The following is a 24,292-nucleotide window of genomic DNA, read 5'->3' as shown; positions in this document are numbered from 1 at the left end:
CGTCTGTACAGCCGTACATCCGTCAGTACGTCCCAAAATTGGTTTCCGTTCTCTAACTTTAGTTTGCCTCAACCAAATGTTATGAAACTTATCCACAATGCTTATTACCACAAAACACAGACCGAGTTTGAATTTTGGTGGCATCACTTTTACTGTTCGAGAGTTATGCCCCTTTACAAATGGAAAAATTGCTGAATTTTTCGTTTCTGTTCTCTTACTTTAGCTTGCCTCAACCAAATGTTATGAAACTTATCCACAATGTTTATTACCACAAAACACAGATCAAGTTTGAATTTTGGTGGCATCACTTTTACCGTTCTAGAGTTATGCCCCTTTACAAATGAAAAAATTTGCTGATTTTTTTGTTTCTGTTCTCTAACTTGAGTTTGCCTCAACCAAATGTTATGAAACTTATCCACAATGTTTATTACCACAAAACACAAATCAGGTTTGAATTTTGGTGGTGTCACTTTCACCATTCTAAAGTTATGCCCCTTTACAAATGGAAAAATTGCTGAAATATTAGTTTTTGTTCTCTAACTTTAGAATGCCTCAACCAAATGATATGAAACTTATGCACAATGCTAATTACCACAATGCACAGATCAAGTTTGAATTTTGTTGGCGTCACTTTTACCGTTCTAGAGTTATGTTCCTTTACAAATTTCAAAATTGCTGAAATATTTGTTTCTGTTCTCTAATTTAAGTTTACGTCAACTAAATATTATGAAACTTATGAACAATGCTTATTATCACAAAACTCAGTTCAAGTTCAAATTTGGGTAGTGTTACTTTTACAGTTCTTGAGTTATGGCCCTTTATATCGTTATATGCAAGAGGGGCATCATCTGTGTCCCATGGACACATTTCCCATTTATTTTTATCATGCCCCAGCCGTAGGCGACAGGGGCATTAAGTGTTACCATTGACCGTCTGTCCTTCCATCTTTCAGTCCTTTCGTCTTTCCGTCTTCCGGTCCGTCCGTCCCATTTTCGTTTGTTTGAAGCTTGAGCGGGGGCATTTGTGTCCTCAGACTCATTCTTCTTTTTTGTTCAGAATGTCAAGATCTACTTACTATTTTTTACCAATTTCTAAATGTTTGCCTATTATCCTGAAAAGTATAAAAGATATGCAGAAACTGTTAATAGAAAAAATTATCAGCAATTTGAGGTCTAAAAAATACCAATATGACTGAAACCATAAATTGACCCCGTAGATGACAGTTTTTGATGAATTGTAGCATTTTTATACGCCCGTTTACGGGGCGTATTATGGTATACTGTTGTCCGTCTGTCCGTCCGTTGTCAACATGTCGGACATTAACTCATAAACGCTTTAACCAATTTGCATAAAACTTTGGTGAATTGTTTATATCTATTGACATGAGCTCCCTTTCGTTTTTTATAAATTTTGGATTTTACGTTTCCGAGTTATGGGGTTTTATTCATTAAAAAAGGGTGATTTTCCAGTATTCGGACAATAACTCAAGAATGCTTTCACCAACTTGCAAGAAATTGTGGTGAATTGTTTATATCTATTGACATGAGCTCCCTTTTGATTTTTTATATATTTTAGATTTTACGTTTCCGAGTTACAGGGTTTTATTCTTAAAAAAAGGGGGATGTTCCAGTTTTCGGACAAAAAATCAAAAATGCTTTCAGCAGTTCGTATGAAACTTTGGTGAATTGTTTATATCTATTGATGTAAGCTCCCTTTTCATAAATTTCTAATATGACATTGAGAATTAATTGAACTTTATTTGTTTATAGTCTGACAACAGATTTATTAAGTATTGCGCAACAACACACTGTATTGCACAACAGCAAGAAATCTTTAATTGAATATAAATTCAATTCATATAACCAATTTCAAGTTCTTTGACTACATTTATTCAGAAACCTATAATATGTCAAATATTTAATACAATCCAAATTCAGACCTGTATCAAGCTTGAATATTGTGTCCATTTTTGCCCCAACTGTTCAGGGTTGGGCCTCTGCGGGCGTATCCAGCTGCGCTCAGCAAAGCAGATTATTGTATAATATTCTGAAAACTATAATAAATAAAAGAAACTGTAGAGGCAAAGTGATCAATACTACAAGATTTACAAAAATACTAACCAATCTACTGATTAAAATGATAAATTGGCCCATCATAGTAGTTATTGCCCCAAAAATCGACAATTTTTAGCATTTTTTGCTCATTATCTATAAAACTAGGGGGCCTTGGTGGCAGATTGGTCTTATTAATTCATCACTAGTCTATCAACACTGAGGTTTTAAGTTCTAATCCCACTCGTGGCAATTGTGTTTGACTCGAATCTTAATTGACTAGGATTGCCTGTTTTCCTGCCAAAAGTCAATGCTGTTCTTTGGGTACTCTAGCATTCTCAACCAAGAAAACTTGGCCCCCATGATATAGCCAACCTAGCTGAAAGTAGCATTAACAACAACAATCAATCAATCAATCAATCAATGTAAAACTAAAACCGATAGACAGAAACTGTAAACTGCAAAGAAAAGATCTATAAAAATTAATTGAAATCTTTTTTATATCAATATGGCATATTTTTACCAGATGCTCATTTGAACCTCTAGCTACAGATGCAGTTCAATCACTTCTGTTTTATGATACTTTGGAATTTGAATATACCAGTTGATGATGAAATTTTTTCTAGTTTGTAAAGTAATGATTATGTAATTGATATGGTTTTCAAAATGCAATCACATATGTCACACAGCCACTTATTTTTATGCCCAAGCAGCAAGGCGAAGGGGGCATTAAGTGTAACCCTTGACTGTCCGTCTGTCCGTCCTATTTTCGTTAGAAAAGCAAGCTTCAGCGGTGGCATTCGTGTCCTCAGACACATACTTCTTTTACTTTTTGTTGATACTTTCAAATTTCCACTTGCTACCATTGTTTCTAACATTTGTGTCCAAAGTTACATTTTGATAAAACTGAGGTTAATCTTAGAGAGAAAATATAGAATGATGTGTGCAACTTGCTACTCTCTGCTATCTGTATTACTTTTTATTTTGTAGTTGTATTTTTTTTCAATTGCTCTTGCATATAGCATTATTTGAGATCCGATATTCTATCTTTAAATTGCAAAAAAGATAATTGAAGCTTGTAAAATTTTATCCATTTTGTCAAAGTAATTCCTGTATTACAGACATGTTTGTAGACTTTGTCCTATTATATTGGAACATCTTGAATGTCAGTATGAATGAAAATGTCAAGTTGTGTATTGTTGGATTCAATCAATACTTCCAATAACAATTTATACTTTTTTAAAATTAACTTGAGTTAATTATTTGAATTAATTCTGTTACAGATTAAAAGCCATGAAGAATTTGACTGTCAGAGAGTAATAGTTCCCTGTCAGTATCAACCCATGGGTTGTACCACACGGGTAAGTCATAGACATGTCGTCTCAGTTTAATTCAAATTGTTTTAGACTCATTCCAATAAAAAGTACCAATGAGATCTCATCATTATTAATGTGTCCATCTGTATATTTACAGATTATCTATGGTTTTAAAAAGGAGAGGGAGTTTCTCGACTAAATCTCATTGAAAAACAATAGCCCTGAAATGAGTTGCAACCAAGAAACTTCTTCAAGTTTAGAGATCATAGATAATCTGTTTTTTGCTATTTTCCTAGGTAATGATGTTGGTTTATTATGTCATCTTGTTCTCATTCTACTCGTTTAAGAAAAAAACATTATCAGCAGAGTCGCTTGAGATGGAAAATTATCTCACAAAAAGATCAAAGCAAAATTAAAGAAAAATTGATCAAATTTCTTATCTAATTTTCTCAAAATCCACTTCAGCTCCTGTCAGACAAATTGTTTGGATAAATATTTGCAGAATTTGAGAGTAATATTTTATAAGCAAAGATATTAAAAAAAAATGTTTGCTTGGCAATTTTTTTTCTACATTTGGTTTTTATACGACCGCAAAAATTAAAAATTTTTTGGTCGTATATTGGTATGACGTTGGCGTCGTCGTCGTCGTCGTCGTCGTTGTCGTCGTCGTCGTCGTCGTCGTCCGGCGTCGTCCGGCGTCGTCCGAAGACACATTGGTTTTCGCACTCTAACTTTAGTTTAAGTGAATGGATCTCCATGAAATTTCACCATAAGGTTCAATACCACAAAAGGAAGGTTGGGATTGATTTTGGGGGTTATGGTACCAACAGTTAAGGAATTAGGGGCCAAAAAGGGGCCAAAAATAAGCATTTTTGTAACTTTCAGACAATAACTTGTGTGTAAGTGTATGGATCTCTCTGACATGTACCACAAGGTTCCATATCACAAAGGGAAGGCTGTAATTGATTTTGGGGGTAATTGCCTCAAAATTTTAGGAATTAGGGGCCAAAAAAGGGGCAAAAAACAAGCATTTTTCTAGTTTCATGACAATAACTTGTGTGTAAGTGTTTGGATATTTCTGAAATTGTACTACAAGGTTCCATATCACAAAGGGAAAGCTGGAATTGAGTTTGGGGGTAATTGCCCGAAACGTTTAGGAATTGGGGGCCAAAAAGGGGCCAAAAATAAGCATTTTTCTAGTTTCCAGACAATAACTTGTGTTCAAGTGTATGGATCTCTCTGAAATTGTACTGCAAGGTACCATACCACAAAGGGAAGGCTGGGATTGAGTTTGGGGGTGATGAATCATAAGGGGGTTCAAAAAATTGGGGGGGGGATTTTTTTTTTTTTTTTTTTTTCTTTTTTTCCTTTTTTTTTTCTTTTAAAATTTTCCATTTTAAGTTGGTTATTTCTGATTTATATTTAAAAGCAAATAATAATGATATGGTAGGAGATACACACCAAACAGGATGTGTAAATTATTATATAATAAGTATTGTGCAATAGCAAGAAATTTTCAATTGCACAGTATTGCACAATAGCAAGAAATCTTCAATTGCACAGTATTGCGCAATAGCAAGAAATCTTCAATTTAACAGTATTGCGCAATAGCAAGAAATATCCAATAGCACAATATTGCGCAATAGCAAGAAATTGTCAATTGTACAGTATTGCGCAATAGCAAGAAATATTCAATTGCACAGTATTGTGCAAAAGAAGATACTTCGTATAAATTGCTTATTTCTTGATCAATTTCAATGGGGTTTTATTCTTGAATTCATGGGGTTCTTTAATATGCTGAATCTAACCGTGTATTAAGTTTTTGGATTTTGGGCCCCGTTTTTAAATTGGTCCACATTGAGGTCCAAAGGGTCCAAAATTAAACTTTGTTTGATTTCAACAAAAATTGAATATATGGGGTTCTTTGATATGCTGAATCTAAACATGTATTTAGATTTTAGATTTTTGGCCCAGTTTTCAAGTTGGTCCAAATTGGGGTCCAAAATTAAACTTCGTTTGATTTCAACAAAAATTGAATATATGGGGTTCTTTGATATGCTGAATCTTACCATGTATTTAGATTTTTTATTTGTGGGCCCGCTATCAAATTGGTTCATATTGAGGTCAAAAGGGTCCAAAATTAAACTTTGTTTGATTTCATCAAAAATTGAATTATTGGGGTTCTTTGATATGCCAAATCTAACTGTGATTTTAGATTTTTAATTTAGGGTCCCGTTTTTTAAATTTGTCTACATTAAGGTCCAAAGGGTCCAAAATTAAACTTAGTTTGATTTTAACAAAAATTGAATTCTTCGGGTACTTTGATATGCTGAATCTAAACATGTGTTTAGATTTTTGATTATGGGACCAGTTTTCAAGTTTGTCCAAGTTGGGGTCCAAAATTAAACTTTGTTTGATTTCAACAAAAATTGAATATATGGGGTTCTTTGATATGCTGAATCTAACCATGTATTTTGATTTTGGACATTGGACCATAATAGGTAAATTAAAAAAATTGAAGTTCTTAGACCACATTCTTTCTGTGTCAGAAACCTATGCTGTGTCAAATATTTAATCACAATCCAAATTCAGAGCTGTATCAAGCTTGAATGTTGTGTCCATACTTGCCCCAACTGTTCAGGGTTCGACCTCTGCGGTCGTATCAAGCTGCGCCCAGCGAAGCATTTTATTGGCTTATATCTCAAAAACTAAATCTTTTAGAGCAAATGTGACATGGGGTAAAATTGTTTAATTGGTCAAGATCTATCGGCCCTGAAATTTTCAGACGAATCGAACAACCCATTGTTGGGTTGCTGTCACCGAATTGGTAGTTTTAACAAAATTTTGCAGTTTTTTGTTATTATTTGGAATATTATTATAGATATATATAAACTGTAAGCAGCAATAATGTTCAGCAAAGTAAGATCTACAAAAAAGTTAATATGACCAAAATTGTCAATTGACCCCTTAAGGAGTTATTGCCCTTTAAAGACAATTTTACACAATTTGTTCATCAAGTTTGCTAACATTTAAAAATCTTCTCCTCTGAAATACAGGTGAGCGATTCAGGCTCTTGAGAGCCTCTTGTTTTAGTCACCTACCGATGAAGTCGAAGGGGACTTAAGATTTGCACTCCGTCCGTTTGTCTGTCCATCCGTCAGTCCGTCAATTCAGTTTTCCACACTTTTTTACTTCGTGCTTTCCACACTTTTTTACTTCGTGCTTGAAGATATTGATTTGATATTTGGTGTATTGTTTAATCATGACAAGTTACAGATCAAGTTCAAATTTTGTTCCGGTCTGACGATTTTGTGAAGAGTTATGCTCTTTGAACTTAGAAAATTCACTCAAATAATCAATTTTCTTCACTTTTTATTGTCATCTTGTTATATTTAAGAAGTATTTAATTTGCAAGTCCTTGTTGAATTCTGATTTTTCGTGGTCCCAAATCTACACATATTTGTAAATTATAATAAGATCAAATTGTTGGTTAGACTAACATATCTTGTGATATCTCTGAGATGGAATACACATGTACATTGAAAGTCAGTACAACAGTTACACATTTGTTTAATAACTGGCTGAATAGTGAATTAGACAGCCGAAGGCTTTTGAATGTCCACAAGAAGTTTAAGATTTTAATTTGGTTATATATGACCAGTTTAATTTTATATAGGCTAGCTTGTGTAAAATAGATATTTAAAAGCTGACTTAAATTTACAAAAGTTAGTAATATTTGAATACATGCACGTACACAAGGAAACTGCAGAAATAGACTGATGGAAGTATTGTCATGCTCAAGAAAATCTTTAGAAAATAAGGAAATAGGTAAAAACGAAGACAAATAATTGAGTCCAATATTTGTCTGTAATTACATGTTCAACAAATTGATGTTTGGTAAACATGCAATACATTAAGATGGATTATTTGCCATCATAGATATAGCAAAAGTTGGGGAAGTAATAATTCTTGTGGTTTTTTTACCAGTCTTACCAAATAAATTGTTTGAAACAAGTTTTAAAATTTAAAGTAAATACTTATTGGACCTTTTATTATTGCAAAAAAGTTCTTTCAGTTTTAGTTACAATTTAAAATTGCTTATAGATTCTGATGGTTTATGCACTTTCAATTTCTAGGATCAAAACTGATTAGATCTAAGGTGTATTTGAAATTTTCTTGCACCTGCTTGATAGATTTACATAGATGTTTCATCATTTTGAGACAAATTTTGGCACAATTAAATACAAAAATAAATACAGTTTCATATAATGTTTTAATATTCACCCCTAAGACACTTTAAATTACAGATAAGTTCTGATTAAAGATGCTTAAAATTATGTAAAAAGCCCTATAAACATCAATGAAGAGACATTGTTTCCCAAATAAAAGTTACACTATAGCACTGTCTCTAGTCCATGTGGAAATGTAAGGGACCACTATTTACAGATAAAGATTGAGTTTGACCCATTTAACTTTTGTTGTTCAAGAATTATGCCCCTTTAACATGTTTAAAATTAGGAAATTAGCTAATTTTTTTAGTAAGCATGAACCAAATCATTTAAGATTATAGGAATTTTTTTAGGTTTTACTGTATACCTCTTTATGTCTGTATTCTCTATAACTTTTACTTAACTCAGGTTAATTTGAAATTTGACTACTTTTTTAATGCATTCACTGCCCAAATATCAAGTTTTATTAAGTCCTAACCATTCCTTTCACAAATGACTGAAGCCACTCCTGCCTGCATTATACAGACATGGGGAATTTGTGCCGGACTTTTACTTGCATTATGAACACATTATGCTTTTATTCATAGCAAATAAAAAATTTAATTAAAGGTTGTAAATTTTCATACTTTAGTAAAAGATGCGCATATAAATTTTCATCATGATTATTATTAGCCCTGGACCCCTACCGACAAAGTCGAAGGGGACTTTAGGTTTGCACTCCGTCCATCCGTCAGTACGGCAAATCAGTTTTCCACACTTTTTTTCTTCATGCTTGAAGATATTGATTTGATATTTGTTGTATTGTTTAATCATGACAAGTTACAGATAAAGTTCGAATTTTGTTCTGGTCTGATGATTTTGTGCAGAGTTATGGTCCTTTGACTTAGAAAAATCACTAAAATAATCAGTTTTCCGCACTTTTTTTGGTCATTCTTGAAGATATTGATTTGATAATTGGTATATTGTTTAATCACGACAAGTTACAGATCAAGTTTGAATTTTGTTCCGGTCTGATGATTTTGTGCAGAGTTATGGTCCTTGGACTTAGAAAATTCACTCAAATAATAAGTTTTCCGCACTTTTTTTCATCATACTTGAAGATATGAAAGGGGCACTAGCTGTCAAATTTATGTTCACTGATTTGACTCAAATTCTCATATTTGATTTATAACAATGTAAAACATTCATCCAAATCATAAAAAGTCTACAATAAACAATATACTGGACATGGGCTCGATAATATGTTGCTTCGTTTCGTGTGTATTTTAGTCTAGACGCCATCTAATTAACTGTCGCGTTGACCTCCCATTGCCATATAAGCGATATAAACATAAATAAAGATATAAATAGATAGCAGACTCGTGCAATTGGATTTTTCTAGGTCTGTTTAATTTCATATTAAAGATTAAAAATATATGTTAATCATCGTTTTTACCTGTATAAGAATGATTTTTGGTGGGTCAATCAAATGATTTACCTTTGTTTCACTTTCAATGTTGACATTCTTTTCCTTTAAATAATTTGAACACTCACAATGCATGCGGTATCCATCTCTAGCTAAGGGGTTAAATTGAATTTCACATCAATACAGATTCAATGAGGTCAAATTATTCACTTGCAAATGAATAATTCATCGTCAATGTTTCTTAGCTTATTTTGACAAAATTGAACCATACTGGCTGCTAAAAGCGATATATAATTTCACTATGTCACTTTCATTTATGATTGAACAAAAATAAATCATATTTTATATTTTTTATATATCTCGTAGCTAGTGCCCCTTTAATTTGAAAATTAGTATATAGTTTTATCATGACAAGTTACAAATTAAGTTCGAATTTTATTCCAGTCTGATGATTTTGTGCAGAGTTATAGTCCTTGGACTAAAAAAATTCACTCAAATAATAAGTTTTCCGCACTTTTTTTCGTCATGCTTGAAGATATTGATTCGAAAATTGTTATATAGTTTCATCCTGACAAGTTACAGATAAAATTTGAATTTTGTTTCGGTCCGATGATTTTGTGCAAAGTTATGGTCCTTGGACTTAAAAAAATCACTTAAATAATCAGTTTTCAACACTTTTTTTCGTCATGCTTGAAGATATTGACTTGATATTTGTTGTATCGTTTACATCATGACAAGTTATAGATTAAGTTAGAATATTGTTCCAATGCAATGAATTTTTATACGACCGCAAAAAAATTTTTGTGGTCGTATATTGGTATGACGTTGGCGTGGTCGTCGTCGTCGTCCGGCGTCGTCCGAAGACACATTGGTTTTCGCACTCTAACTTTAGTTTAAGTGAATGGATCTCTATGAAATTTTACCACAAGGTTCAATACCACAAAAGGAAGGTTGGTATTGATTTTGGGGGTTATGGTACCAGCAGTAAAGGAATTGGGGGCCAAAAAGGGGCAAAAAATAAGCATTTTTGTAATTTCCAGACATAACTTGTGTGTTAGTGTATGGATCTCTCTGACATTGTACCACAAGGTTCCATATCACAAAAGGAATGCTAAGATTGATTTTGGGGGTAATTGCCTCAAAATTTTAGGAATTAGGGGCCAAAAAAGGGGCAAAAACAAGCATTTTTCTAGTTTCATGACAATAACTTGTGTGTAAGTGTATGGATCTTTCTGAAATTGTACTACAAGGTTCCATATCACAAAGGGAAAGCTGGAATTGAGTTTGGGGGTAATTGCCGAAACGTTTAGGAATTGGGGGCCAAAAAGGGGCCAAAAATAAGCATTTTTCTAGTTTCCAGACAATAACTTGTGTTCAAGTGTATGGATCTCTATGAAATTGTACTGCAAGGTACCATACCACAAAGGGAAGGCTTGGATTGATGATGGGGGTAATTGCCTCAATATTTTAGGAATTAGGGGCCAAAAAGGGGCAAAAAACACATTTTTCTAGTTTCCAGACAATAAGTTGTGTTGACAAGTGTATGGATCTCTCTGAAATTGTACTGCAAGGTACCATACCACAAAGGGAAGGCTGGGATTGAGTTTGGGGGTGATGAATCATAAGGGGGTTCAAAAAATTTGGGGGGGGGGGGATTTTTTCTTTTTCCTTATTTTTTCTTTTAAAACTTTCCATTTTAAGTTGGTTATTTCTGATTTATATTTAAAAGTAAATAATAATGATATGGTAGGAGATACACACCAAACAGGATGTGTAAATTATTATATAATAAGTATTGTGCAATAGCAAGAAATTTTCAATTGCACAGTATTGCACAATAGCAAGAAATCTTCAATTGCACAGTATTGCGCAATAGCAAGAAATCTTCAATTGCACAGTATTGCACAATAGCAAGAAATATCCAATAGCACAATATTGCGCAATAGCAAGAAATTGTCAATAGTACAGTATTGCGCAATAGCAAGAAATATTTAATTGCACAGTATTGTGCAAAAGAAGATACTTCGTATAAATTGCTTATTTCTTGACCAATTTCAATGGGGTTTTATTCTTGAATTCTTGGGGTTCTTTAATATGCTGAATCTAACTGTGTATTTAGTTTTTGGATTTTAGGCCCCTTTTTAAATTGGTCCACATTGAGGTCCAAAGGGTCCAAAATTAAACTTTGTTTGATTTCATCAAAAATTGAATTATTGGGGTTCTTTGATATGCCGAATCTAACCGTGTATTTAGATTCTTAATTTTTGGTTCCGTTTTCAAATTGGTCTACATTAAGGTCCAAAGGGTCCAAAATTAAACTTAGTTTGATTTTAACAAAAATTGAATTCTTAGGGTTCTTTGATATGCTGAATCTAAACATGTATTTAGATTTTTGATTATGGGCCCAGTTTTCAAGTTGGTCCAAATCGGGGTCCAAAATTAAACTTTGTTTGATTTCAACAAAAATTGAATATATGGGGTTTTTGATATGCTGAATCTAACCATGTATTTAGATTTTTGATTTTTGGGCCCCGTTATCAACTTTGTCCACATTGAGGTCAAAAGGGTCCAAAATTAAACTTTGTTTGATTTCATCAAAAATTGAATTCTTGGGGTTATTTGATATGCTGAATCTAACCATGTATTTAGATTTTGGATATTGGACCATAATAGGTGAATGTCCAATTTAAAATTTTTAAGTTCTTAGACCACATTCATTCTGTGTCAGAAACCTATGCTGTGTCAAATATTTAATCACAATCCAAATGCAAAGCTGTATCAAGCTTGAATGTTGTGTCCATACTTGCCCCAACTGTTCAGGGTTCGACCTCTGCGGTCGTATCAAGCTGCGCCCTGCGGAGCATTTTATTGTATGTTAAAATTGTCAATAACAGGAAAATAAGTGGATTTTAATATTTAACACAATGTAAATTGACTTCAGGTTCTGTTCGAAGTATTATCACAGCTGATACAAGAGAAACATGATATAACAACCAACCAGGAAGTTGTTTATTTCTCATTATGCTGTCATCCTTATGTCCCATCTTGATCACTTTTTAATTTGGAGTCCTACTAGTGTTCATTCCCATTGGGTACTAATGTTTATTGTTTTGATAAAACTGTGAAATTTGATAATGGATGCAAGAGCCCAGAAGCAATTTTTTTTCACTTAAAAGTTATTTCATTAGTCATAAAATCGATGAAAAAGTACATTTCTGTCCTTGCATCAATGCTTAAAAAAAAAATGATTATTTTGAGTTGGCTATTAAGGTTTTCTGAAATTGTGAGGATGTTCAAAGGCTATGACTGCTCAAGAACTTAGCCTATATTTTACACTTCAATATTTTGTAGTACAATGCATAAGATAAGAAAACTATTTTATTTAAATTAATTGATGACTTTGAGTTGGATAAAAGAACAATATTCAATTTGCTTTTTGTTTTCATAATTTGATTCATTATAAGGCATGATATAACTCCTGTATTTTGAGCTACACGAAGGTCCCCTAATTCTTAAAAATATCTCAATTATTTAAACAGTAATTTAAAAGATTGTAAAAGCAAACAATAGATAAAAAGATAAGGCCCTTAGATGTACTGCCTTGGTGTTTACCTTGAATTAAGTCTTACATTGAAGGCTGTAAGAAATATGTATTTAAAACAAAATTGGTTTTGAACAAGATTCTTGTTAATGATTGTTTCTGTTGTCAGCAAAGAACACCAATATTGCTTGATAATGTTTATAGATAAGAACATTCCTCAGCTCATAAGACATGGCAAAAGTGTGAGCCTTTAGTTTTCTAAATATGTAAACACATCTCATTGAAAGTTATTTTGTGGATGTAATCTTAATCTTACAATGATGAAAAAAAGTATTTTATAAAAAATGTATGTGAACTAGCTTGCTGTGCGGTGTGAGCCAAGGCTCCGTGTTGAAGACTGTGCTTTGACCTATAATGGTTTACTTTTATAAATTGTGACTTGGATGGAGAGTTGTCTCATTGGCACTCATACCACATCTTCTTATATCTTGTTAGCGGGTACTGAAAAAATGACAGAAAAGCTTAAAACTAAATCTGACATGTGATCTCTTGCCATCACTTGGCTGCCATTAGCTGTTAATGACTTGCCTGCATTCGAAATAAACATTTTAAATTTACTTTTATTGAACTGCTTAAACAAATCAGACCAAATCTAGAAGAAATGTTCCTAAGGATTGTAAAATCAAAGTTTATTAGGAACTGTACATTCAAAAATTATTGCGAGCTTTTATTATTACAATCTTGACATAACCAACCAAATTCAAGAGCGTTTATTGCGATTTCAAAGAAAAGCTGAATACATATGTATGCGTCAGGTATCAGAATGTGAGTACTTATTATTGCAATACTCATACAACCCCATTATTGGCATAACATTTGTAATAAAAAGCTCACTATAATTTCTGAATAAACAGTACCAGTATTTGATTTTGATGGAATAACAGCCTGTAAAAAAGGGTTTTTTCGATTCTCTGAAACTTTAAAGAACTTTTATATTACTTTTGAACTAATTAAACAATATCCTTAACAGAAAGGTATTTACTGAGTGTTGTTACTTCAGTGCTGATTGTCTTACCAATGTGACTGCCAGTTTTATATTGGAGCATTTGCATTTAAACTGAATGTGAGGCTACTTTGATCTTGTCAGCTACTAATGGAGTGCATTGTACTTGTTGAAGACCATATGTTAACCCTTATTAACTGTTTCTGTTTTTATTATGTTATATGCCAAAGTCTCCTTAATTTCAGACTTCAGATTGAAAATGAGAAGTTTTCTAAGCATGTAATGCTTGTAACCCTCTAATTAGTTAATGGGGAAATATACCTTGGTACTATAATAAATGAAGTATAAATTCAATTTTTCAATTATAAAATGAGAGACAGAAAAATTCTAAATATTTCATGAACAACACAAACTATTTTCAACAATAAAAAATCACTTGAATTCTCATTTCCAGCAGTAAAACTTTGATAAAGTTGAATGTCTGGTCAGAATCTTGATGTTAAATCAAATGCTTTGTGTAGGGAGAGTGACAAACTCACATCATGATAAGAACCCTTGCAACAACTCAATGATGGTCTGTAGGTGGCCAGTTGCAAGAAAAAATTTCTGCTGTATATCCAATAAACTCTCATTGTCCAGTGGCAGTCTAAAATTTCCTGTCCTTCATCCAAGTGGATTAAACTACCTTGCAGAGCCTACCGGTACCTATTGCATTTATTGTCAATTCGTTCTCATCTTGAATATTAATGAAATATCTGTCATTGGACATTAAACAGTTAACAATTAAACAACTTCAAAATGAAGTTTAATTCTTAAGTTTATTATCAACACAGAATAGTTATTAATTTATATCCATCTCCACATGCTTAGGCCAAGAAGGAAATGTGCAGTTAATTCACTTCTGTGAATAGATTTTATTGCTTTGGAGCAGTTTGATTGATTGATTGTTGGTGTTTAACACCACTTTCAGCAACATTGGCTTAATAGTTTTTTTTTGGTGGTGGAAACCAGAGTGCCTAGAGAGAAGCAATGATCTTCTGTAGGAAAACTGGCAATCCAAGTCTATTAAGTTTGGAGTCGAAAGCACATGCCAAGTATGGGGTTCCAACTCAGAACTTCAGTGTTGACAGGCTAGTGGTCCAGTAGATGAACTATTTAGACCACTCGTTCTCTGGAGCCCCGTTTAAGTTTGAAGGATTAATGTATTTTTATGCCCCCGCCGTAGCAGAGGGGGCATTAAGTTTTACCCTTGACCGTCTGTACGTACGTAAGTACGTCCCAAAATTGGTTTCTGTTCTCTAACTTGAGTTTTCCTCAACCAAATGTTATGAAACTTATACACAATGCTTATTACCACAAACCACAGATCAAGTTTGAATTTTGGTGGTGTCATTTTAACCGTTCTAGTGTAATGTCCCTTTATAAATGGAAAAATTGAAAAATTTTTAGTTTCGGTTCTCTAACTTAAGTTTACCTCAACCAATAGTTATGAAACTTATACACAATGCTTATTACCACAAAACACAGATCAAGTTTGAATTTTGGTGGCGTCACTTAAATGGTACTTGAGTTATGCCCTTTATAATGGAAAAATTGCTGAATTTTTAGTTTCCGTTCTATAACTTAAGTTTGCCTCAACCAAATGTTGTGAAACTTATACACAATGCTTATTACCACAAAATACAGATCAAGATTGAATATTGGTTGCGTCACTCAAACCGTTCTAGAGTAATGCCCCTTTATAAATGGAAAAATTACAAAATTTTTCGTTTTCATTCTCTAAATTAAGTTTGCCTCAACCAAATATTATGAGACTTACACACAATGCTTATTACCATAAAACTCAGATCAAGTTCCAATTTGGGTAGCGTCACTTTTACAATTCTTCAGTTATGTCTGTTTATAACTATACACGTTGACACAATCCACATTTATTTTTTATACTTTAATCATAATTTATTGTCAAAATCCAAATAAATGACCATGGATTAGACACAAGTTCAACAATATTTACAGATAGAAATTAAATATTTGAATTGATAAGTAAAGTTTAGCAAAAAAAATTTTATCAATCAAAATTCTTAAAGAAAATAGTACGGAAGTTAAAATTTCTTGAGAGCCCCAAAAAGGACAATAAAAGAATTAATTCAGTTATGGTTGTCACCATCGAATGTTTTGTTTAGATTTGTGTTAAAAATGTTATCATTATTGTGAAGATTTTGTAAAAAGAGAGGGAGATGTTGTGTATAGGTCTTTGAGACAGCAACCCAACAATTGTATACAGATTACCAAAAGACATATAGAGGTCAACATAAAGTCTTTTTAAAACAACATACTACATGCATGTGTTAAGTAATAATATAACCAGATGTTTGTCATTTCCTGTTTCTTGTAGAAATTTATGATAAATCGTTTTCGTTACCTTTCCCAGTTCCTGTCTAGCTTGCAACAAAATTGTTGTTGGAGAAGATTTTTATGAATGAAAGATGATGTGTAGTTTGTTAATGAGGGAGCAACTCCATGACTCAAAATGAATGTGAATTCAATAGTCAGAGATGATTGCTTTTTAATATTATTGTAGCAAAAAGAGAAAAAATTTTGTGCCTTAATTCTTGTTGAATAATTTTGGGTTTTTCTCAAAGATCACAAACCACACAATTATAAGAAAATAATAACATTTTACTCTTTGGATGAGACTGTTCTTCATTTTCCCCCTTGGAAAATTAAGCAAGTATATCTGCTTTGTTAAAAGTGAAATATATTATAAAATCTTGTTAATGATTTAACCAGTGGTAGTTTTTTTTTAGTGGTCATTCAAATGTTCAAAACGTTTGTTTTGTCAAATTGATTCCGTTACTGTCTGAAATCTACAACAGATCATGCTCTTCCTTATTGGTTGATTAATCCTTGTCATCAAAAGTCTTGGAAAATCAGTTTAACATATTCGGAATTTTAGAAGCTCAATGGAAGCTCAAATCAAAATGTTAATCCTGCACCAAATGTTATTCCAGATTATTATATGAAATGTATTGTGTGATCTTTTATCACATGAATTTGTGGAAAAAGTGTTTAATTAAAAGCATTTATTTTTTTCATAAAAGGGATAAATGTCTTAATCCTGGAACAAATTTTAAGGAAAAATTTATAAGAAAATCTTTCTCTTCCCTATTTAATTTTCTGAAAGATATTTATATTTTTAACATAAAACAAACAATGTATTTTAAAATAATGTCTGTTGTATCAACTGGTGTCAAGAAAAACAAATTAAGATCATTTAGTTAATTAAACCTGTATCTTTTTCCTTCTAAAATCCAAATAGCTATCAGTCTATGGGTGTGGCTTTGCTAATTTTATTATTTGAATATGTAAATCAAACATATATGTCCATTGAGGAAAACTAAAATAACTTTAGTTTGTAATAATTTGAAATAAGAAGATGTGGTATGAGTGTCAATGAGACAACTCTCCATCCAAGTCACAATGTGTACAAAAACTTATATACAGTTAGAGGTCTTATAATTATAGACAGTTATTTAATGGTCATGTTGATACAACTTCTTACTAATTGACATCACAGATATTCCAGTAAAATGTTGACACTACTAGAGAAAAGGTTGAGGCCACAGTGCAAAATTGATAGTTGTGTGACATTGATCAGTAGGTGTAGTATGGCACTTTACATTCATACCATTAAGTTTTTCATTTGAAATAAAAAAAAGTATCTTACTTTGTAAAATCTCATGGTCTTGAAACAATGATCTCTTAACTTTTAAAACACCTTTGGAAATGACATAAATAGCTCTTTAATATGTTTATTGTTTGTTGTAAGGTCCAATCACTTTGATTCAGGAAGTTAATAGAATATTGAATGGATTAACATTACTGCTCTATCAAATTCTAATTAGTATTGTTTATTATGGTATAATACAACACAATTTCAGCTGTAAGTTGACTTTTATTTTGCATTTTTAAACTTTTAAACTTTAAACTTGATATTGATCTTGAGTGAAATGAAATCATAACATTAAAATTCATTCTTACATGTGCATGTGTACGTTAAGGCATCATATTGCAATGCTGTTAAAACATGTATCGGGATGGTAAGCAGTGTTTTTATTCTTAATTATTAATATGCAGCTGTCATGCTAACTCATATCCCATTTTTTCAGTGGTAGTATACAGGGAAACAGTTTGCATTTTTTATTTTCAAAATGTTTGTATTTGTTTTTTTGAGGACACTCTCTGATGGAAATGAATTTTTAGACAAAGGGTCAGTGGAAGTTAGCTATTTTTATCGTGTGTTTACACTTACTTTTAATGTTCAATGCAAGTTTTTATGAAAAGTTTGAAAACATTTTGTATTTACATGTTGAAAATATTTCAGTTACAATGCATGAGGAAAATGTTTTTTTTTAAAATGTTGATGGTCTTTAAGCAGAATTGTATATAACACATATTTTTAAAAAAGGGAGGGGGCTGTATTCAGAACATACACAATGTATTGCAGGAGAACAAAGTAGCTTAGGGAGCTACCATTTGATTTTTATGGGGGCTAGGATGAAATTTAAAAAAAAAAGGGCAGGACAGGAGTTTTGAGTAAAAAAAAAACAAGGATGAGCAACTTGGCAAAAAAAAAAAAGGCAGGATGACAATTTATGTAAAAAAAAGTCAGGATAAACTAATAAAAAAAAAGGCAGGACCAAATATAGTGAAAAATAAAAAAGCAGGACAGAGATTACAACTAAAAAAAAATGCATGACAAAATTTTTCATTCTTAATTAATTCTTGAAAACTAGATATCAGATATATCATTAAATTAAACTTAACCTTTATTTTATGGTTGATGACCTTATGTAAAAAATTACTTACTGGTAATATGGTATGGTTACATGGTAAGACCTGAAAAACCCCAAGTTAAATATAACATGAATAACACAGGATTGTAACTCTTGAACTGTAATTGTCAAATCCACCAATGAAAAAAACCTAAATTTGTTTACCAGTTAACACCAGGAAACAAAAATGTAATACATAAATGGATTTCAGGACATGTAGATAAAATAATATGAAAAAAATTAATGCAGTGCAAAAGTAGCATTCATAGAAAATAGCAGCTGGTCTATAATATTTTATAAAACCAGCATTTTGTTGAAGGGCAGGTGTGGTGACCTATAGTAATTAATTTCTAAGTCACTTGGTCTCTGGTGAAGAGTTCAGGAATATGACAGTTGTTTTCCATTCGTTTGATGTGTTTGAGTTTTTGATTTTGCCATTTGATAAGGGACTTTCCGTTTTGAATTTTCCTTGGGGTTCGGTATTTTTGTTATTTTACTTTTGTCTCATTGGCAATCACACCACATCTTCTTATTTTTATTTTGAATATTTCATAATAATTAAAAATAAAAGAAATAACAGGTATTACCAAAAATAATGGGCAGTATAACAGACCATACCAACTATTAACACCAGACTCCTGGGAAAAAAGATGCACAAACAATGACAAACAATCAACAAACAACATATGGTCAAAATAGCCTGACTATGTACAGGCACAAAATGTGGTGGGGTTAAAACAGGATTAAATTACATGTACACAAACCTTCTCCTAAACCTAATTAGTGCATATGTTGTAAGAATGAAACAATCATAAGAAGAAACTACATATTGCAGCTATAAGAAGATAGCCAAATATGTAACCAGCCACTTAAAATCATTCAAAAGCTGACATAATTTATTGTCTAAATTTTTAATAATAGCAATCAAGCTGACATTTTTATTAATTGTTTTTTTTTCGGCCAAAATTCAGTTTTTGATTTTGGGCTGAAGGGAAGGTCTTGGTTTCGGGTGTCTCCACTTTTTTCCTTGCAACATGTTATGAACTATTCAACCAAGGCTTTTGAAATTTTGATATGTTGTTACTGATGACAAAATGGAGGTTAAGGTCGATATTGATTATTTTCACTCCTGCCGTTCAAGAGTTTTGGTCCTTGATTGGTTGGAAAATAGCACTATATGTTGTTTTGTGCAATAACGTAAGCTTGTCAGTGACAAACAAATTCTACTAAAATTTTGATATGGTGTTACTGATTACCAAATAAAGATCATGTTTAATATTGACCATTTTTACTTGTTTGCAGTTCAGGAGTTGTGGCCCTTTATTGCTTTAAAATTGACACTAATAAATGTAATAAAAACACGGTTTTGCTGTCATTTGAAAGCCCTTGTTTTGATTTATTTTCCAATTTTGACTTCCAGTTACTATATTAAGGAACAAAATTGACTACCAGTATAATCAAACAATGCATATTCAAAGTTATTTTCTTCTGTTTTAGCTGGAGAGATGTGAAATGTCACAACATTTACAAGAATCCATACAACAGCATATGAACTTGATGTTCAACATTCTAATGCAGCTGACCTCAGCTGTACAAAACATAGCCCCTGGAGCATTACAACATTTTCCTGCAGTCCCTCAATCTCACAGTTTGCCAGTCACGTCATCGGAACAATCAATCACAAACTTACTAGAAACTTTACGTATAGGTGTTCAGCAGCAAGGAATGAATGTCTTATCATTGAACTCTACTCCTGTTCCTTATTCACCTGATTCTAATGTCTCCTCTATTGAAGGTTTCCCAGAACCAGTTGCTGGTAGCCATAGTCATGGTCTGATAGAGAGGAATATAAGTGAGCAAACACAAGTTGCTCCAAGTTTAAGTTACTCTTCACAGCAATCCAATAAGGATGTAGAAGGTGGAGCTTATGTATCTGTTCAGCAAGGATATGAATTAAAGTCTCTGAAAGATCAGAACGTTACACAGGATGAAAGTTTAGCTAGACACGAACATCAAATAGATGAAATTCGTGGTAGAAATGAAAATCATGAAAAAATAGTCAAGGATTTAAATAAACGGCTTAAAATGTTAGAAAGTACTATTAATGAATTTGAAGGAAGGACGTGCAATGGAACTTATGTTTGGAAAATAAGAAATTACCGCAAATACAGACGAGAGGCTGAAATTGGTGATACAACAGCAATTCACAGTCCACCATTCTATTCTCATTTCTATGGGTATAAGTTATGTATAAGAGCCAATTTAAATGGTGTAGATTCTGCGCGAGGAACTCATCTTTCTATATTTATTCATTTTATGCAGGGAGATTATGACGACATTTTAGACTGGCCTTTTAATGGCAGAATAATATTAACCGTTATTGATCAAAATCCTGTATGTGAATTACGGCATCATGTTGTTGAAACTTTAATCTCGAAACCAAATTTAGCTGCATTTCAAAGACCAAATACACCTCGCAATCATAAAGGATTTGGGTATATGGAATTTTTGCCGATTGGAATTCTGGATAATTCTACATATGTTAGGAATGATACTTTGATAATCAAAGCATGTATTTTGCCAAATGGATAATATATATAGTGTGGTTTTAGTATATTTTTAAATAAATTAAAGAACATTGATGTTTATATAAAGAGGTACACTAGCGTAAATCAAGTTGCTTATGTTTTTCTTATATGTTTAAATGAACAAGGCCCTGGTAAATGTTATAGTAATTTCAAAACTATTTTTATGCCCCTGCCACTAGGTGACGGGAGCATAATGTTTTACCCTTGTACTGGTATGACTGTACGTCTGGTTTTCCCAAAATTGGTTTTCTTTCTCTAACTTAACTTTGCCTCTATTGAAACTTATACACAATGCTTATTACTACCGAACAGAGATCTGGGTGGTGCCCTGTTCATCATTCTCAAGTTATGCCCCTTTATAAATAGAAAAGTTGCTTAATTTGCCATATATTTACAAGCAGGGTCATCTGTTTTACATGAACACATTCTTTTTTTATGCCCCCGCCGTAGCGGTGGGGGCATTAAGTTTTACCCTTGTCTGTCTGTACGTACGTACGTACGTCCCAAAATTGGTTCCGTTCTCTAACTTGAGTTTGCCTCAACCAAATGTTATCAAACTTATACACAATGCTTATTACCACAAAAAACAGATCAAGTTTGAATTTTGGTGGCGTGACTTTAACCGTTCTAGAGTTATGCCCCTTTACAAATGGAAAAATTGCAAAATTTTTAGTTTCCGTTCTCTAACTTAAGATTGCCTCAACCAAATGTTATGAAACTTATACACAATGCTTATTACCACAAAACACAGATCAAGTTTGAATTTTGGTGGCGTCACTTTAATCTTTCTAGAGTTATGCCCCTTTATAAATGGAAAAATTGCAAAATTTTTAGTTTCCGTTCTCTTACTTAAGTTTGCCTCAACCAAATGTTATGAAACTTATACACAATACTTATTACCACAAAAAACAGATCAAGTTTGAATTTTGGTGGCGTTACTTTAATCGTTCTAGAGTTATGCCCCTTTATAAATGGAACAATTGCAAAATTTTTATTTTCTTCTAAATATCAAGTAATTTATAAAATTGGAGTTATCTTCCTTTGTCCATGATTATAGTTCAATCAACTACAATCAATGCTGTATACAATGCAATGTTAAATTTTGACTTCCACTGATAAAACACAGATCAAGTTGAATTTGGGTAGTATCACTTTAACCATTATTAAGTCTCCCAAACGAAGTTTGGGAAGACTTATTGTTTTTGCTCAGTTCTTATTATTATCATTATTCTTCTTCTTCTTCTTCTTCTTCCTCTTCTTCCTCTTCCGATTGTTTTTGCTCAGTTCTTATTATTATTATTATTCTTCTTCTTCTTCTTCCTCTTCCGCCGCTTTTAAATTTGAACTTGTCCGCACCCGTTCTCCAAAACCGCTTGTCAGATTAACTTAGGGTTTCACAATATGTTAGACTAACATGTCTAGTTGTGCAATCAGGGTTTTGTTTGTGCAATGGGGTTTATAAAGGGGTACTTTGAGGGGCAAAAAGAAAAGAGGGTTTTACTATAGAACCCTATGGGATTTTATTTTTTAAAATTTTCAAATGATTATAAACTGAAAACCGTTTGTGATAAACACAATCTTTTTAATTGAAAATGTTCTAAATGATAAAGCCCATTAAACGAAATACAGGGTTAGTCCCCAGGGGTCACCCCCACCCCCTGCCATTTAAGAAAGTTCTAATACCTTGTAAGTGGTCAAGATCCCCACCCCTAAACCATATATATTCTGGTTTGTCATGCTAAGATGGTTTGAATGATATACAGGGTTAGTCCCCAGGGGTCATCCCGACCCCCTGCTATTTGAGAAAGTTCTAATATCTTGTAAATGGTCGAGATCCCCACCCCTAAACCATATATATTCTGGTTTGTCATGCCAAGATGGTTTGAATGATATAGGGGGTTAGTCCCCAGGGGTCATCCCGACCCCCTGCCATTTGAGAAAGTTCTAATATCATGTAAATGGTCGAGATCCCCACCCCTAAACCATATATATTCTGGTTTGTCATGATAAAGCACATCAAATGAAATACAGGGTTAGTCCCCAGGGGTCACCCCCACCCCATGCCATTTAAAAAAGTTCTAATATCTTGTAAGTGGTCAAGATCCCCACCCCTAAACCATATATATTCTGATTTGTCATGCTAAGATGGTTTGAATGATATACAGGGTTAGTCCCCAGGGGTCATCCCGACCCCCTGCCATTTGAGAAATTTCTAATATCTTGTAAATGGTCGAGATCCCCACCCCTAAACCATATATATTCTGGTTTGTCATGCCAAGATGGTTTGAATGATATACGGGGTTAGTCCCCAGGGGTCATCACGACCCCCTGCCATTTGAGAAAGTTCTAATATCTTGTAAATGGTCGAGATCCCCACCCCTAAACCATATATATTCTGGTTTGTCATGATAAAGCACATCAAATGAAATACAGGGTTAGTCCCCAGGGGTCACCCCCACCCCATGCCTTTTAAAAAAGTTCTAATATCTTGTAAGTGGTCAAGATCCCCACCCCTAAACCATATATATTCTGGTTTGTCATCCTAAGATGGTTTAGATGATATACAGGGTTAGTCCCAAGGGGTCATCCTGACCCCCTGCCATTTGAGAAAGTTCTAATATCTTGTAAATGGTTGAGATCCCCACCCCTAAACCATATATATTCCTATTTGTCATGTCTCGAACATTTGAATGACGTATACGGTCAGTCCCCAGGGGTTCCCCCCACCCACAACGTTCTAATATCTTTTAAATGGTTGAGATCCCCACCCCTAAACCATATATATTCCTGTTCGTCATGTAACGAACATTTGAATGAAGTATAGGGTCAGTCCCCAGGGGTTCCCCCCACCCCCAATGTTCTAGTATCTTGTAAATGGTCGAGATCCCCACCCCTAAACCATATATATTCTGGTTTGTCATGCCAAGATGATTTGAATGATATACAGGGTTAGTCCCCAGGCATCACTAATGCATATAACTTTACTGGACCAAACCAATTTTCACTGGACGTTGCCCAATGTCAGGCGACCCTGGGAATTACGAATTATGGGAGCTTCGTTTGGGAGACTTCGTAACAGCATCCTGTTACAATCATTTCTTGTTGAGTTATGCCCCTGTATAAATCGAATGATTGCAAAATTTTTAGTTTCCATTCTGTAACTTAAGTTTGCCCCAACCAAACATTATGAAACCTATACACAATATTCGTTACCACAAAACTAAGATCAAGAACAAATTTTTTGTTTCTGTTTTCTAACTTTAGTTTGCCTCAACCAAATGTAATGAAACTTATACACAATGCTTATTACTACATAATATAGAT

General features: G+C 33.0%; 1 protein-coding gene across 6 annotated transcripts in view; it reads left to right on the top strand.

Annotated features, from left to right (window-relative positions):
• LOC127705594 (TNF receptor-associated factor 6-like) overlaps positions 1–21,052 on the top strand; it is a 56,894-nt gene extending 35,842 nt beyond the window's left edge. For all 6 annotated transcript variants that reach the window (XM_052209930.1, XM_052209928.1, XM_052209925.1 and 3 more), the window contains exons 6-7: positions 3,335–3,412; positions 19,878–21,052. In XM_052209930.1, the coding sequence (XP_052065890.1) occupies positions 3,335–3,412; positions 19,878–20,972 (1,173 nt within the window). In that variant the 3' untranslated portion in view covers positions 20,973–21,052. The remainder of the gene's footprint in view (positions 1–3,334; positions 3,413–19,877) is intronic.
• The last annotated feature ends 3,240 nt before the right edge of the window (positions 21,053–24,292 follow it).

The sequence above is a fragment of the Mytilus californianus genome, unplaced genomic scaffold (assembly GCF_021869535.1).
Source record: "Mytilus californianus isolate M0D057914Y unplaced genomic scaffold, xbMytCali1.0.p SCAF_6, whole genome shotgun sequence".
NCBI lineage: Eukaryota > Metazoa > Mollusca > Bivalvia > Mytilida > Mytilidae > Mytilus > Mytilus californianus.
Note: the sequence above shows the minus strand (reverse complement) of the source record. Positions and strands in the feature narration are given on the sequence as shown.